The 12,459-nt window shown below is 43.3% G+C and overlaps 1 protein-coding gene across 1 annotated transcript in view; it reads left to right on the top strand.

Annotated features, from left to right (window-relative positions):
- Dock1 (dedicator of cytokinesis 1) overlaps positions 1–12,459 on the top strand; it is a 508,897-nt gene that overhangs the window by 309,341 nt on the left and 187,097 nt on the right. Inside the window, exon 28 of the mRNA XM_028772526.1 lies at positions 6,011–6,112. Coding sequence (XP_028628359.1) covers positions 6,011–6,112 — 102 coding nt within the window. The remainder of the gene's footprint in view (positions 1–6,010; positions 6,113–12,459) is intronic.

Raw genomic sequence — 12,459 nt, 5'->3', positions numbered from 1 at the left:
GCCATGCTGTGTTCAGTTTTATTTTGTGCCTTTTTATAGTCTTCCCTTTGGTTCCTCATAAAATAAGGAAATTATGATATTTTGGAAATTAAATGAGCGAAAATTAAGCATATGTTGAATAAAGGCATCTCGTTATTGAATTTATCCCTCCCCTTTCCGTGCTTGTGTGTGCGCGCATGCGCGAGTCCTCGCACGTATGCCTGTGCATATGTGTACTTCCTTCTTTTCCTTCCCCCTACGGACCACCCCCTTTATTCTCCTCCTGACAAGATTTCCTTTTACGCGGTCTTCTATCTCATGCCTTAGTTTCTGAGTTCCTTGGTACCCCTGGTTTCTGCATTTTCCTTGGATTCGGAGAAGTCAGTGGGCTGGTTGCTGGATCTTCACTATCTTTCTGCCTCCACGTCTGCTGGCCATCACTGTTCGTTCACTTTCCTGCTTCCAAATTCTCTTGTCCTTCATCACACCTCACTATCTTGGTCCCCGTAACTCTGAGTTGTTGATATTTTCTGAGACGTGGTCACTTTTTAAATAGCCCTGGCTGTCCTGGAACTCACTCTGTGAACCATTCCAACCTGAAACTTGTGGAGATAGCCTTGTCTTTGCTTCTCAAGTGCTGGAATTAAAGGCATGTGCTACCACACTTGGCTGAGCTCTGCTTCTGGGACATGCTTCTTATTGTCAGCATGGTGAGAAGAACCAGAGGCAGGCCCAGGCTTTGAGTGTTTTATGTGTGTTTTGTCAAGCATCATCCCCGTGAAGGCTCTACGGAGGCTTTGACTGGTTTATGACATCTTGAGATTTTCTTTGTATTCTTAACTTTCTCATCTCTCATTTTGTAATTTCTTGGTAGGAACCAGAGCACAGACGCATGTCACCCCTGGCTTTTCATCTCAAACCCAGAAAGCCTTTGTGTACCATATTTCCTTAGCGTGTCATTACCCAGACCTTCCCCATATGGACTTATTCTGAGCCGCCTTTGACTTCTCAATGGAGGGTGTGGCTCCCAGACACATACATCCTTTTCCTGCATTCTGTTCTCACGTTGCTGCTTGCTTATTGATTCTTCGGTTTGTCTCTTTTGCAAAATGTGGGTCATCATGACCCCCTCGTGTTATGCATCTTCCCACCTGGCCTGCAGTTCTTTCCCATTGTTGTCTCACAATAGATGTTTTAAATGCCACTGCTGATTGCTGCCTCTTTAACTTTGTTTGACACATGCCCATTCTCGGTATCCAGTGAGATTTAAGTATCTAAATGGGATTTCTTTTCTCTTTCTTGGAGAACACGTTTCATTGTTTCCCAAATCCCTGCTAGAAGTCATCAGGTATCCTGGGGTCAAGTCACCTGAACTAGCCTGTCTTCATACCCAGCATTGACCCTCTGTGCAACTGTCACGTGGTCTGGGTGTGCATTTGCCGCTTTCCAAGAGCTTCCAGGAGCTGGAGCTACTCAAACACCTCATAGAGCTTTTGGCACTCAGACAGGTGTTCACATTTCCGCCTGTGCCACACATCCCAGACAGCAGACACTCTGCACTTGTGAAGTTTGAGCTTTAGGGCAGATGAGTCAGCTCACACTCAGCTGACAGAATCACCAAGCTAAGTTCATCAGTCATGTGTCTGCAACCCTTTGTCTTTTACTTCACAGCTCCCCCAAACCAGGGAGGAATTTAGTTGGGGGAGTTTTCTTCTAATCCACATATTTCTCCCCAATCCTTAATCTTTACATGGACAAAGCTGACAGAGCCACTTTGGAATACTGGTTTTGTTTCTGCAGTACCTAGTCTCTACAGACACCCCTACACCACTCCACCCCCATGCTGTTCTGCCTTGCGGCAGCATCTTACATGGAATTTACCTGGTGCAAACTATCCCTGTATCTTCTTCCTGGCTCCTGTCTACCAGTTCTTGGTTCTGCCTGTCTTCCCTCTTACCCATCTTTAGTTCTCCTGTCTTTTGTTTTGACCTGCTCTCAGGCTCACCTGGCCCATGGTTCTCCTGCCTACTGGCCTCTAGTGCCCACTTTTCCATCTCGCCTGTCTGCCCCACCCCTTCATGCACCATCCATCTTGCTAATGCACTGAGGTCACAAAGGCATTTAAAACTGGTCGCTGAAGCCTGTTCAAGGAGTTCTAAGGTATATGTGGAGTGTGTGATCACAGGGTGAGGATGTGATGTCTTCCCAAACAGTAGATCCTTGATAGATGTGAAGATAAGCTAGGAAATAAAGAAATCAGTCAGAGAGAGAGGTTGCTCCTCCTCACAGATGACATCTTTCCTTCCCCACAGGTGACATCTCTTTATCTCTGTCTTTCAAGACCACCTTTGAAAGTCCTATTACATCCTGCTTATAAAAATAACATGTGTTCACCCTTTCTTCTAGATGATAGCCTGAAATCTTTCTTCTAGTCCCCCTCTTTCTCTCTCTTCCTCCCTTCCCTCCCTCCCTTTCTTTCTTTTTTCTTTCATCTTGTCCTACAAATTTCTTTTATTGTGAATTTGTGCATATAAAATAGCTGTATTTTCGTTCCTCAACTCTTTTTCTTATGTTTCTAAAGCACTTCATTGTTCTGTGGTTGATATTCAGGGATTGTGCAATAGTTCAGCCTAACACTGAGATATGACTCCTTGAATTAACAGACACCAACAAGACAGTCCAGTGCATATGGACTGTAGGTAAACACTGTTCTTCCTGGTCTCTGTAAGGCCCGTGTAATATTTCCAAGGCAGTGCTTGGAAGGTTTCTCCTGTTGTTTACCTGAGATTCAAATGGAAGTGGCATTCTGCATTTATCTTTCAACCCTGCAGAGTATGTGACTTACCCAATTTCTTGCTTTGAATGCTTAGATATTTTTCAGAAATGCAATGGACACTGTTGGACATAAAATTTCCTCTCCTGAATTACCTTTTCAGGTGGGTTGTTAGCAGGAGAATTACTGAGAAGATGAGTATTTTCTTTCCAAGACTTTTCAAACCTCTCACCAAATTGCTTTTTAAAAAGGTTATAGCAATTTACGCTTGCACGGGCCGTGTGTAAGAGCCCTCGTCCTCTGTGCCTTCACCGCTTGGCACTTAAATCCTGCCTTGCTGTTCTGGCAGCAAATAATGCTGTATCATTTTCTTCTTGATTACTAATCAGGTTCACTTTTTTTGTTGTTGTTGTTTATGAGGCAGTTGATGTCCTGGTTTTTAAGTACAGTTGACTTCTCTGCCCTCACTCTGCATTGCTTTGAAATCATAGACATATCTCTTCTTTTTATTTCCTTAATTATTTTTAGCCTGTGGCTAGAGCTAGAACCCATTCCCCAAACTCAAGTTCCAAGGACCAGCTCTGTACAATGGCTTACCACCAACCTACCCACTGTTTAAAAATCAAAGCCTCAGATGACTCCTAAAATGCGTTTAAAATAATTAAACCAAAAAGTGGTGTAATTTTCTTGAGTCTGTAGAATTAGAAGTCTCCCCCCGCCCTTGCAGTTCTTTCTAGTTTTGTTCCTAGAATACAACTGATTTCAAATATCATTTTCACAAAAACCAGTTCATTCATTCTTGCAGACAAATACTTACGCTGGGTTACACTGGTTCCAGGTGGGATATGGAGCCTCCTTATGTGAGCAGTACTTGCCCAATGGATGTATTAGTATCCTAAGAGTGGGGCTCGTTTCCCCAAGTGCATGGATGGAAGAAGGGGTATGTCTGTGAATTGTAGCATGTAGATTTCCCTTCAGCTAGTGGAGTCCCATCCAACTTACAATAGTGCTGAGCTAGTGGAACTTGCTTCCTTTAAGAGAGGGGTGGCTGAGTGGTACAAATTGTTTTTGGCCCATTTCCTTAGGTTAAGTAAAGGGGGCGTGCAGGCTGCCAGACAACACTCTGCTAACCCGTGGCGGTGGCCCTCTCTCTGCCCCTGCATGGTCTGCTTTAATTAGCCCCCAGCGTCATTAAATAAGGGTCTGTTTGGCTGCATTCCTGAAGATATTCTCATTCAGATAGAAGACTCCAGGCTGGCCATTTACGTCTTTCTGGGACTCACTTTGAGATTCTACTGTATTCTTGGGTTTTGGTCCCTTTCCCAACCATTTTCTTTGTGTAGTGTGGACTTGCAGCATTACCTGGCAATCAGTTCTTTGTTGATTGAGTCTGTGTCACCTCTTCTCCCCTCTGGCTGGCCTGTACCTGGTATTCTGGCTCTTCTTATGGATGTGACTTTGAATGGAGCTTTGGGTCTTCCCAAGCCCCCACAGTGGCCTTTCTTTTCTTTCTTCTGGCAGCTTGACCTTTCATGGGGGGCATGTTGATCACACTGCTGAATCTAAATCACTGACTCCATGGCTCCATTGCTGAACTGTCTTGACCTGCGCCATGCATCTAAGCATGTGCTAGGTGCATCTGCATGGAGGCTTTTTCTAGAAAGCCTCTCTTCTCATGGAATAGATAGCAGGTTCAGCAACCAAGTACATGCATTCCAGCCCTGGAGCGCTGGCTTCACACCTGGCTTTCCCACCCACTCTTTTGAGGGTCCAGTTTCTGAATCTCACATTAACTGCCTGAGAAATGGAACAATCAACAAGTTGACCAGTGATCAACAAGTTGACCAGTGAATGAATGAGAACCTGGCTTCAGAGCTTGGCTAGTGGGTAGCCTGGCAAGGATAAGCATTCAAGGCATGGCATCTCCCAAGAGGAAGATGAATTGCACAGGCAAATTCCCTTGAGCCCACTGGGGTGCCAAATAGTTATGTCTTTCAAAAGTTCCCATTCATAAATAAATATCCTCTCCATGCAAAACAAGCATTATTTCGCTCTTTTCCAGAACACCACCAACTTGGAATCTAAATCTCAACAATTACCATTATTCACAAATAATTTACATTTCTGGGAAAATGGAAGATACCACATCATCATTATTGTATTTGTTCAATTTGCAAAATGTGTCCTTCGAGGACTCATTTGGAAGCCTGAGTGTATACTACAGATAGAAAATATATTGGGCTCTAACATTCACTGAGGAGTGCATGTTCCAAATTAATATAAAAGACATTTAGGCATTCAAATATATTGTTGGAAAAAGTGGAATTACTAAAAAAGAATGCAATTTGGGAGCTCGTTTACCAAAGAAGAAAATAGGGATGTGTCTCACACTGTGTCCCTCTTATTATCCTGCTAGACTCATCCAATGTAATGGAAGTTAGTATAGGTCCTGTGTGACTTCAGATGTCATTAGCTTACGGATACATATTTAAAAGCAAGAGAGGCTCTGTGATGTTAGCTCCCCAGCCTGCCAGTAAGAAATTGTATTTATAGCAACAAGACCACCCAGCCCTGCACATTGTCCTCGGCCAATTGCTTTGCTTTCTTACCCTCTCCATCAACTGGTTTTGTTTGTTGGTTTGTTTTCTTCCTCCGTTTCCTTTCTATCCAGTTCTGTATGGTATAAAGAATTCCCATCCCTCCCACTGGACATTTCACTGAGATTCTCTTTCTCCTCTAGCTCTTCCCGAGAAGCAGAATTCACAGTAGGATTGGTCTGTAGTGATTGCCACTGAATTGGCCAAGGAAGACACGGGCAGATTTTGAGAAATAAAATGCCTCTCTCTTTGCCGCGGCCCAAGAAGAGGGGCTGTGCACACATCTACCTGATAATAAAGCCAACTGAATTCCAAGAATGCTATATAAGCAATTGGCATTTCATTCTTGTCTTTAATATTTGTGAACTTAATTAAGGAAAAAAAAACATTCAAAGCTTGGTTTCTTTTATTCTAGAAAACCTTTTGTCAGGATGCACTTACTCATTTAATATAGTTAGAGAAGAAAACAGTCTACTGTGTCCCTTAAAACAAACAAACAACTTCTGAGGTCAGAAGTGACCCAGGCCCTCTCTGGTTAACCTTGAGCAGAATTGGGACTTTCTGCCCAGATACCATGCCTTTCCGTGATGGTTGAAGAGCTAGCTCTGTAGTTAGTATCAGTTCTTTCTCTATCTAATTCTACCTTCCAATCCACCTACAGGGGAACTTTGTGGCTTGCATGACAGCTATTTTACGGCAAATGGAAGACTACCATTATGCACACCTGATCAAGACCTTTGGGAAAATGAGGACAGATGTCGTGGTGAGTGTGTTTTCCATCCTGTCACAAGGCCAACAGTGGAAGTAGATGGTGACATCTGTAGTTCCACTTAAAATAGAATTCTGCATAGGAAATTCTCTGATATCAGAAGCCACTCAAGGCTCTGTGTGGATGCTTTTGACTAACATTGACCTAGAGAACAACTTTTGTCTGAGCCTGGAGAAATCCCATCTGTTCTGGTCACAGCAGCCTTTCCTTTGCTACTGGGTCACTAACAATCATGTCCCCCCATAGTCATTAGCTCCTGTCATTTCTTGGTTGACTTTCTATAACAGTAGCTTGTGAGCCACCCTCCTGGACCTTAAGCTATCTTCTGCTATTAATTAGTGCTAATCATAGGCCCTCATCAGCATTTCTCCTAATAACTCCTTAGTCCTCCTCACACAAACTATGATGCAACTTAATTGGGAGAATGTAATAGGGAAATTTATTGCTTAGGAGCTACCTCCCTAATGGCCTGAAATTATACCGCCATATGGCGAATATCCTTTGCAAAGCTGCACCAAACCTATTGGCAGGCTTTCTAGTGAGAAGCTAATACGAATTCTTGGATTCCACTTTTAAAGACTCACTGCTCCTGTTGAATGCTCATAAGTTCCTGTGTGGCAAAGCTAGCTCGCATAGTATTTCCAGAGCAAGGCCTATTGCACTTGGCCTCAACCTTACTAAAGGAGGGAAGCAGCAAAGTTTTATGTTTTTTTTTTCTCAAAGTGCTGCATCAAAGACCAGGTTTTCTTGTGTGGCCATAGTAGGAGGGTGGATAGGCAGTAGCAAACAGACAATAGATAATTACACTGACAGCTCATACATACATATATACATCCATATGTAGATGATTGATAAGCAAATCCTTAAGCGGAAAATGAATTTATACCTCAAAATTATAACAAATTTCCTTATACGTAAATAAATGATAGATTTATAGAAGATAGATAGATTGATAAATGAGAGATGATTACTTGATATATGATAAACCATAGATTGATAGATATATTGATGATAATAGATAGACAATGGACATATTGATAACTAGCTAGATTGATTGATAGATATAATTATAGATAAGAGTATAGGTTAATAGATAAATTATGGATAAGTATAGACAGATAATTTCTAAGAACAAAATAAATCTATACCTCAAAATCATAGCAGTTTATTAAAATACCCATAGCAGGGTATAAAAATGTTTACAATTTTATGTGTCTATGTGTTTGGGTTTTCTTTGAGCAGCAAGTTGTTTATAGTAGGGACATATTCAAATAAATAAATATCACACAATGTCTTAAGATTAGTTTGAAACCATAGCGTATTGAAACCTCATTGAATATTCATAATATTTGGTTTTATTATTAAATCTTCAGTGTGCTTCTGTGGCCTGCTTTAGTCAGTGAAAGTAATAGTATGATGTTGTGTGACTTCACAGATGATATTCTTGGATGGATGATAAAGTTTCCATAATGAGTAGCTACTTATACTGAAAAATGAGTACCACCATGACAATTGGTACTATCAGAATAGAAGTGTGCTCAAAAAGTACACAAGGCATTAACAAATGTCTAATATGAATTTAGCTACAGCGTGGGATGAAACACAATTAAACAACATGACTTCCAAGGGTGAGTCTGTGTTACTTTTCTGTCGCTGTTATAAAACACCATGAACAAAGTCACTTTAAGGAGGGAGACTTTGTTCTTGCTTTTAGTTTTAGAGGGATAGGAGTCCATCCTGGTGGTGGAGAGGCATGGCAGCCACTGGTGGGTCTGGCAACAGAAACAGGTAGCCAAGAAATCACATCTTTAACAGAATGCATGAAACAGAGCAAACTGGAAGTGGGGCAGAGTTGTCCCTAGTGACACACTTCCTCCAGCTAAGGCTACACCACCTAAACCTCATCAAATAGTGCTACCAGCTAGAGATCAGAAGTTCAAATGCCTTAGATGATGGGGGCCATTTCTCACTCAGAGCACCACAGGATAACAGTGCCTTGTTGGCTTGGGCATATACCCTTTCCTTCCTCAGAATAGAGGATCAAGTAATAGGCTCTTTGTTGTGGACTGAATTTCCCAAGGGATTTTTTTTTTATTCCTCTTAGACACAGGCATCCAGAAAATCAATTATTTGCATACAATTTGATTTCTATTATAAAATGGCATTTGTTATTTGTATGTCTCAAATTCCCACGGCAAGGTTTTTTATTGTTGTTAGTTCATCAAAACCTTCATAAAAATATGTTCCTACCCACTCACTGTATGCGCAGAGTATTTTATTTTTCTACTCTCCCAATTACCACAAAAATGAAAAGATCATTTCCTGTGAAATAATTGGAAATTAATTAGCATTCCAATATAAAAATGGCCTAAAACCATTTTCCCAAGTTTGGCTTGCTTCTAACAAGCACAACTCTGTATTCTCAGATTTAGCCCCACCCCACCCAACCCCACCCAACCCCACCCAACCCCACCCACCTCCCCCAAATGTGCCCACTGGGTAAATCAGTTTCACATAGATTCACAGCCATTATTACTCCAATAACCAGGGCTACTGCTGTCACCTTCCAAATGGTCCTTTGTCTCCAGGGTAGCCAGAGAATCTCAACCAGGAGAAACACTGATCTAGGAAAGGGAAGACCAGACAAGTGACACTCAAGCATCCCTCCTGGGATAGGCGAGCTTCTTCCTCAAGCCAGACAGCTAGCTGAAGAGAACTTTTCTTGCTTCTGCCTAGTGCTGGATGCTGCTCTGGGTTTATGTCTCAGTACCAGGAGTAGAAGCAGGAAGCTTGCCTAGAGCCTCTGGGAGACTGTTCTAACCATGTGTCACAGACCTCCACTGGGTAGCTCTGGAAGAGGCTATACTTTTTGTGACACTGAGACCCTCAGTAGCCAGTTCTTTGACACCAGCTGGATGTCCTGAAGTTCAGCTCCATCCTTGTACTGTCAACCTGGATGTAGTCATGGATTCCACAGCTGACAGGGCTCACCCAGGACCATACTTTTGACTAAGCAGATATTAATAAGAGTTCCTTTAACCGTGGCCTTGAGGTCCATAATTTGCCTATTTAGCTCACAGCTCTCTAGGAGATGCTTGCATATTCTGTCCTGTTTATTAAAAGGATACAACTCTAGGAAAACCAATGGGAAGAGCTGCACAGGACAGAGTGGGCAGGGATGGGCCTTCAGGTCATCTGCATCCTCCCCAGAAGACTATCAGTAGCCCAGTGTCCTCCAGCCTTGTCTGCAAGTTCTTTTGGCATAATCTCCTGCCCCACTCCCCCCCCCCAACCCCCATTGGAGTATGTATGGTTGGAAGGTCCAGCCTCTCATCTTCTAGTCTGTCTGGAGACCAGCTCCACCCTGACACCTCCTTAAGATAAATTTATGTATGAGACTCATTGTGTAGATAGCAAGAATAATGACACTCAGAACTCAAGGTTCCTGGGCCCTTTGTGCCATTACACCATAGCGGATGTGTACTGGGTGAAGAACAAGATGTGCAGAGACAGAGCAGGTGGAGGCAGTGCTGAGGGAGGGGTGGTTAAAGGCTAGGAGAGAAAATGATGCACACTGACTCAGTACTGCCAAACTTCTCACATGCTACCTGGTTCTTGGGTAGTCCTTGTGGAGCCCTCTAGGCCTGGTCTGCTGTCAGGCAAGGCCGCGTATCCCAGGTCCTCTTGCTGTAATTCTTTGCCACTTTCTTCCTGCTTTGGTAATTACCTTGCAGGAACCTTTTTCTAACACCTGTCATGGGCTTCGTAGATAGAATTAGGCCCCTCCCTTTCATAGCACCTTACCTTGTCTGTTCCATTTGACCATCAGCCTCTTGTGGAATATACCAGGCTGGTGTATTGGATTTAGAAAGTGATAAGGAAGAATGCTAGTGGGTATAGGGGAAGCAGAGATGCCACCAGCATGGATGTGGTTGCTTCAGACACATGCTGCAGTGGAGATTCTCATGGTCTCCAAGGTGTCCCTCCATGGGACACCGTCAGCACAAGTGTCGCCCAGGTTCCATGGAGCATGCATCCTAGGTGGAAAGAGGAGAGAGGCTCCACATACCTGTCCTGATCTGTTTCTGGACCACTCCCTTGGCAATGCAGCCTCAGGAAAGCTACAACGGACTATCAGTCTAAGGGTGTAGATTTCCTTCCCAGTGACTTTTTATCAGCATTGTGGAAGGTCATAGAAAGCAGAACAAACTCACATGCCTCATAGTCTTTTCAGGGAACCTTTATCATCTGAGCTCTGGGAGGAAAAGACAGATGAGGCTAAGTCAGTGGTGAGGCCGCCTCTCTGGCAGTGGTCAATGGTGGAGGGAAAGGGTTGCAGGGGAAAGGAGGGGTTTCTGATCCTATGCTGGGCAGAAGTTTCCTGTGAGAAGTACTCAAGGGCTACTGAGGAATACACCAGCCAGGAACTCTTGGGCCATGCTAGCAACTTTCCATCCTTTGTTGCCTATTTGTTTTCAGAGCCATTATATTTTGGGTAAATTTTATTCTAAGCCTATTCATTATGGAGTCACAACAGCTGTCAACTTTAATGAACTCTGTATACCCTTTATTTGTACCACCCCCAGACTCAGAGTCCTATCCAGATTGGTCTGTACAGTTTGTTTGTAGCCTAGGTTAGCCTTAAATGTACTGTGATTCTCCTGTCTCGGTCTGCTGGGTGCTGAGATTGCAGTCACGGACCACCACACTGAGCTTTGGTGTATCTCTATTCTCTTCTATTTGCCTTGCTGTCTTTCTTACATCTGTGACATTGATGTGTGTGCATATGTCTATGTGTGTGTGTGTGTATGTGTGTCTGTGTGTGTGTGTGTGTGTCTGTGTGTCTGTGTGTCTGTGTGTCTGTGTGTGGTGTGTCTCTGTCTGTCTGTCTGTGTGTTAGAAAGCACATGACAGAATGGTCCATAGAGGCCACGAGAGGGCGTTGAATCTTCTGGAGCAAGAGTTGTGAGATGGCCAACATAGGTGCCGGGAACTGAATTTGGATCCTCTGTGAGAGCAGTATTTGTCCTTATCATGTGGGCCCTCCAGCTGAAGGTGACTTTTTCATCAAATTAATGGGGTTAGAGATAGAAGCTGTTGTTTGCCTCCAGAACACACCTGCAGCTTTTGTTAGAGCTGACCACTTACTATATTGGACACCCTGTGAATATTCAAATGCAAATTGCAAAAGGATTGGATGTAGGATGAATGATGAAGCTCTCTTTCAATACTCCTGAACCTAAGGCTTTGATGGCGCTCTTTGTAAATCTCATCAGCTCTGCTGGACCACCCTGACTACTGAGTTACTGAGCCCTACAAGTAAGCCTCACAAGAGGTCAGCTCCCACTGCAGACTGCATTCTGTTTTGATTAGCCAAGCTCCATCATATATCAACTGAGCAATACTAATGAAGTTCTGGCCTGATAATCATAGAAAGGAAAGGAAAGACACCGGGAAAAGATGGCTTCTCTACTAAGTGTGTAAACCCATCCCTGCCTCTCAATTATTAGGCGTATGAGAGGGATGGGCAGGAAACCCAGCAATTCCCTGAAAGCAGAGATGCACCTCACAAAGTATACAATCTAGCCATCCAAAGAAGTTCCAAACTCTTGACAAAATGGGAAGCTAAGTAGTAGAATAATTGAGTTGTGTTTAGATAAAATCATTCCTCCCTTATATTCCTTTTGGTCAGTGTTTCTTCAGTGACAGAATGAACCTAGAATAGGTCCCTAAAGAATGTGAACCTTGCCCACTATCTGATGCTTGTCTTCAAGTTTAACCTGTGCTTCTTTGCAAGTGAAGCTGTGTTGCGGTTAATATTTAGAACAGCATGGCCCAATCTGGCTTGTTCTTGTGGGGCCCGCAGTGTTCCTGACTAGACAAGGCCTGAGGCCAAGAGTGGGAGCATGCTCCCACCACTGCTTGACTCTGACCGTGGCTCAAGCCAGCCAGAAGCACCAGTGCTGGCACCCACAAGATGCCAGTGTGGGAGATGGCTCTGCCAATCCACCATACTGTCTCTATAAAGCTTGGCTGAACCCCAGACAATACCCGCCATCCATGTGGTACCCAGTAGAAATGAGCCTCTAATGCTTAATTATTATCCAAAGGCTTTATATATTTAAAACTACTCAATTATCAACTTGGCCACACAATTATAGCTGCTTTCCAAAATCTAACCTTAAGATATCTATTGTTACTCAGGATTGTTCTGGATTCATGCGTAGATCCATGGCTTCTACATCTCTCCTCTCTCCTCCTAGCTCCTCCTCTTCCTCTTCTCACTCCTCCCATATTAGCTCCTCCCAAATTACTGACCTTTATTGTAAAATGTAGCGGGG

The sequence above is a fragment of the Grammomys surdaster genome, unplaced genomic scaffold, assembly GCF_004785775.1.
Source record: "Grammomys surdaster isolate TR1022 unplaced genomic scaffold, NIH_TR_1.0 214, whole genome shotgun sequence".
In the NCBI taxonomy this organism is placed as follows: domain Eukaryota; kingdom Metazoa; phylum Chordata; class Mammalia; order Rodentia; family Muridae; genus Grammomys; species Grammomys surdaster.
The sequence above is the reverse complement of the archived record's forward strand: the minus strand, read 5'-3'. Positions and strand labels throughout refer to the sequence as shown.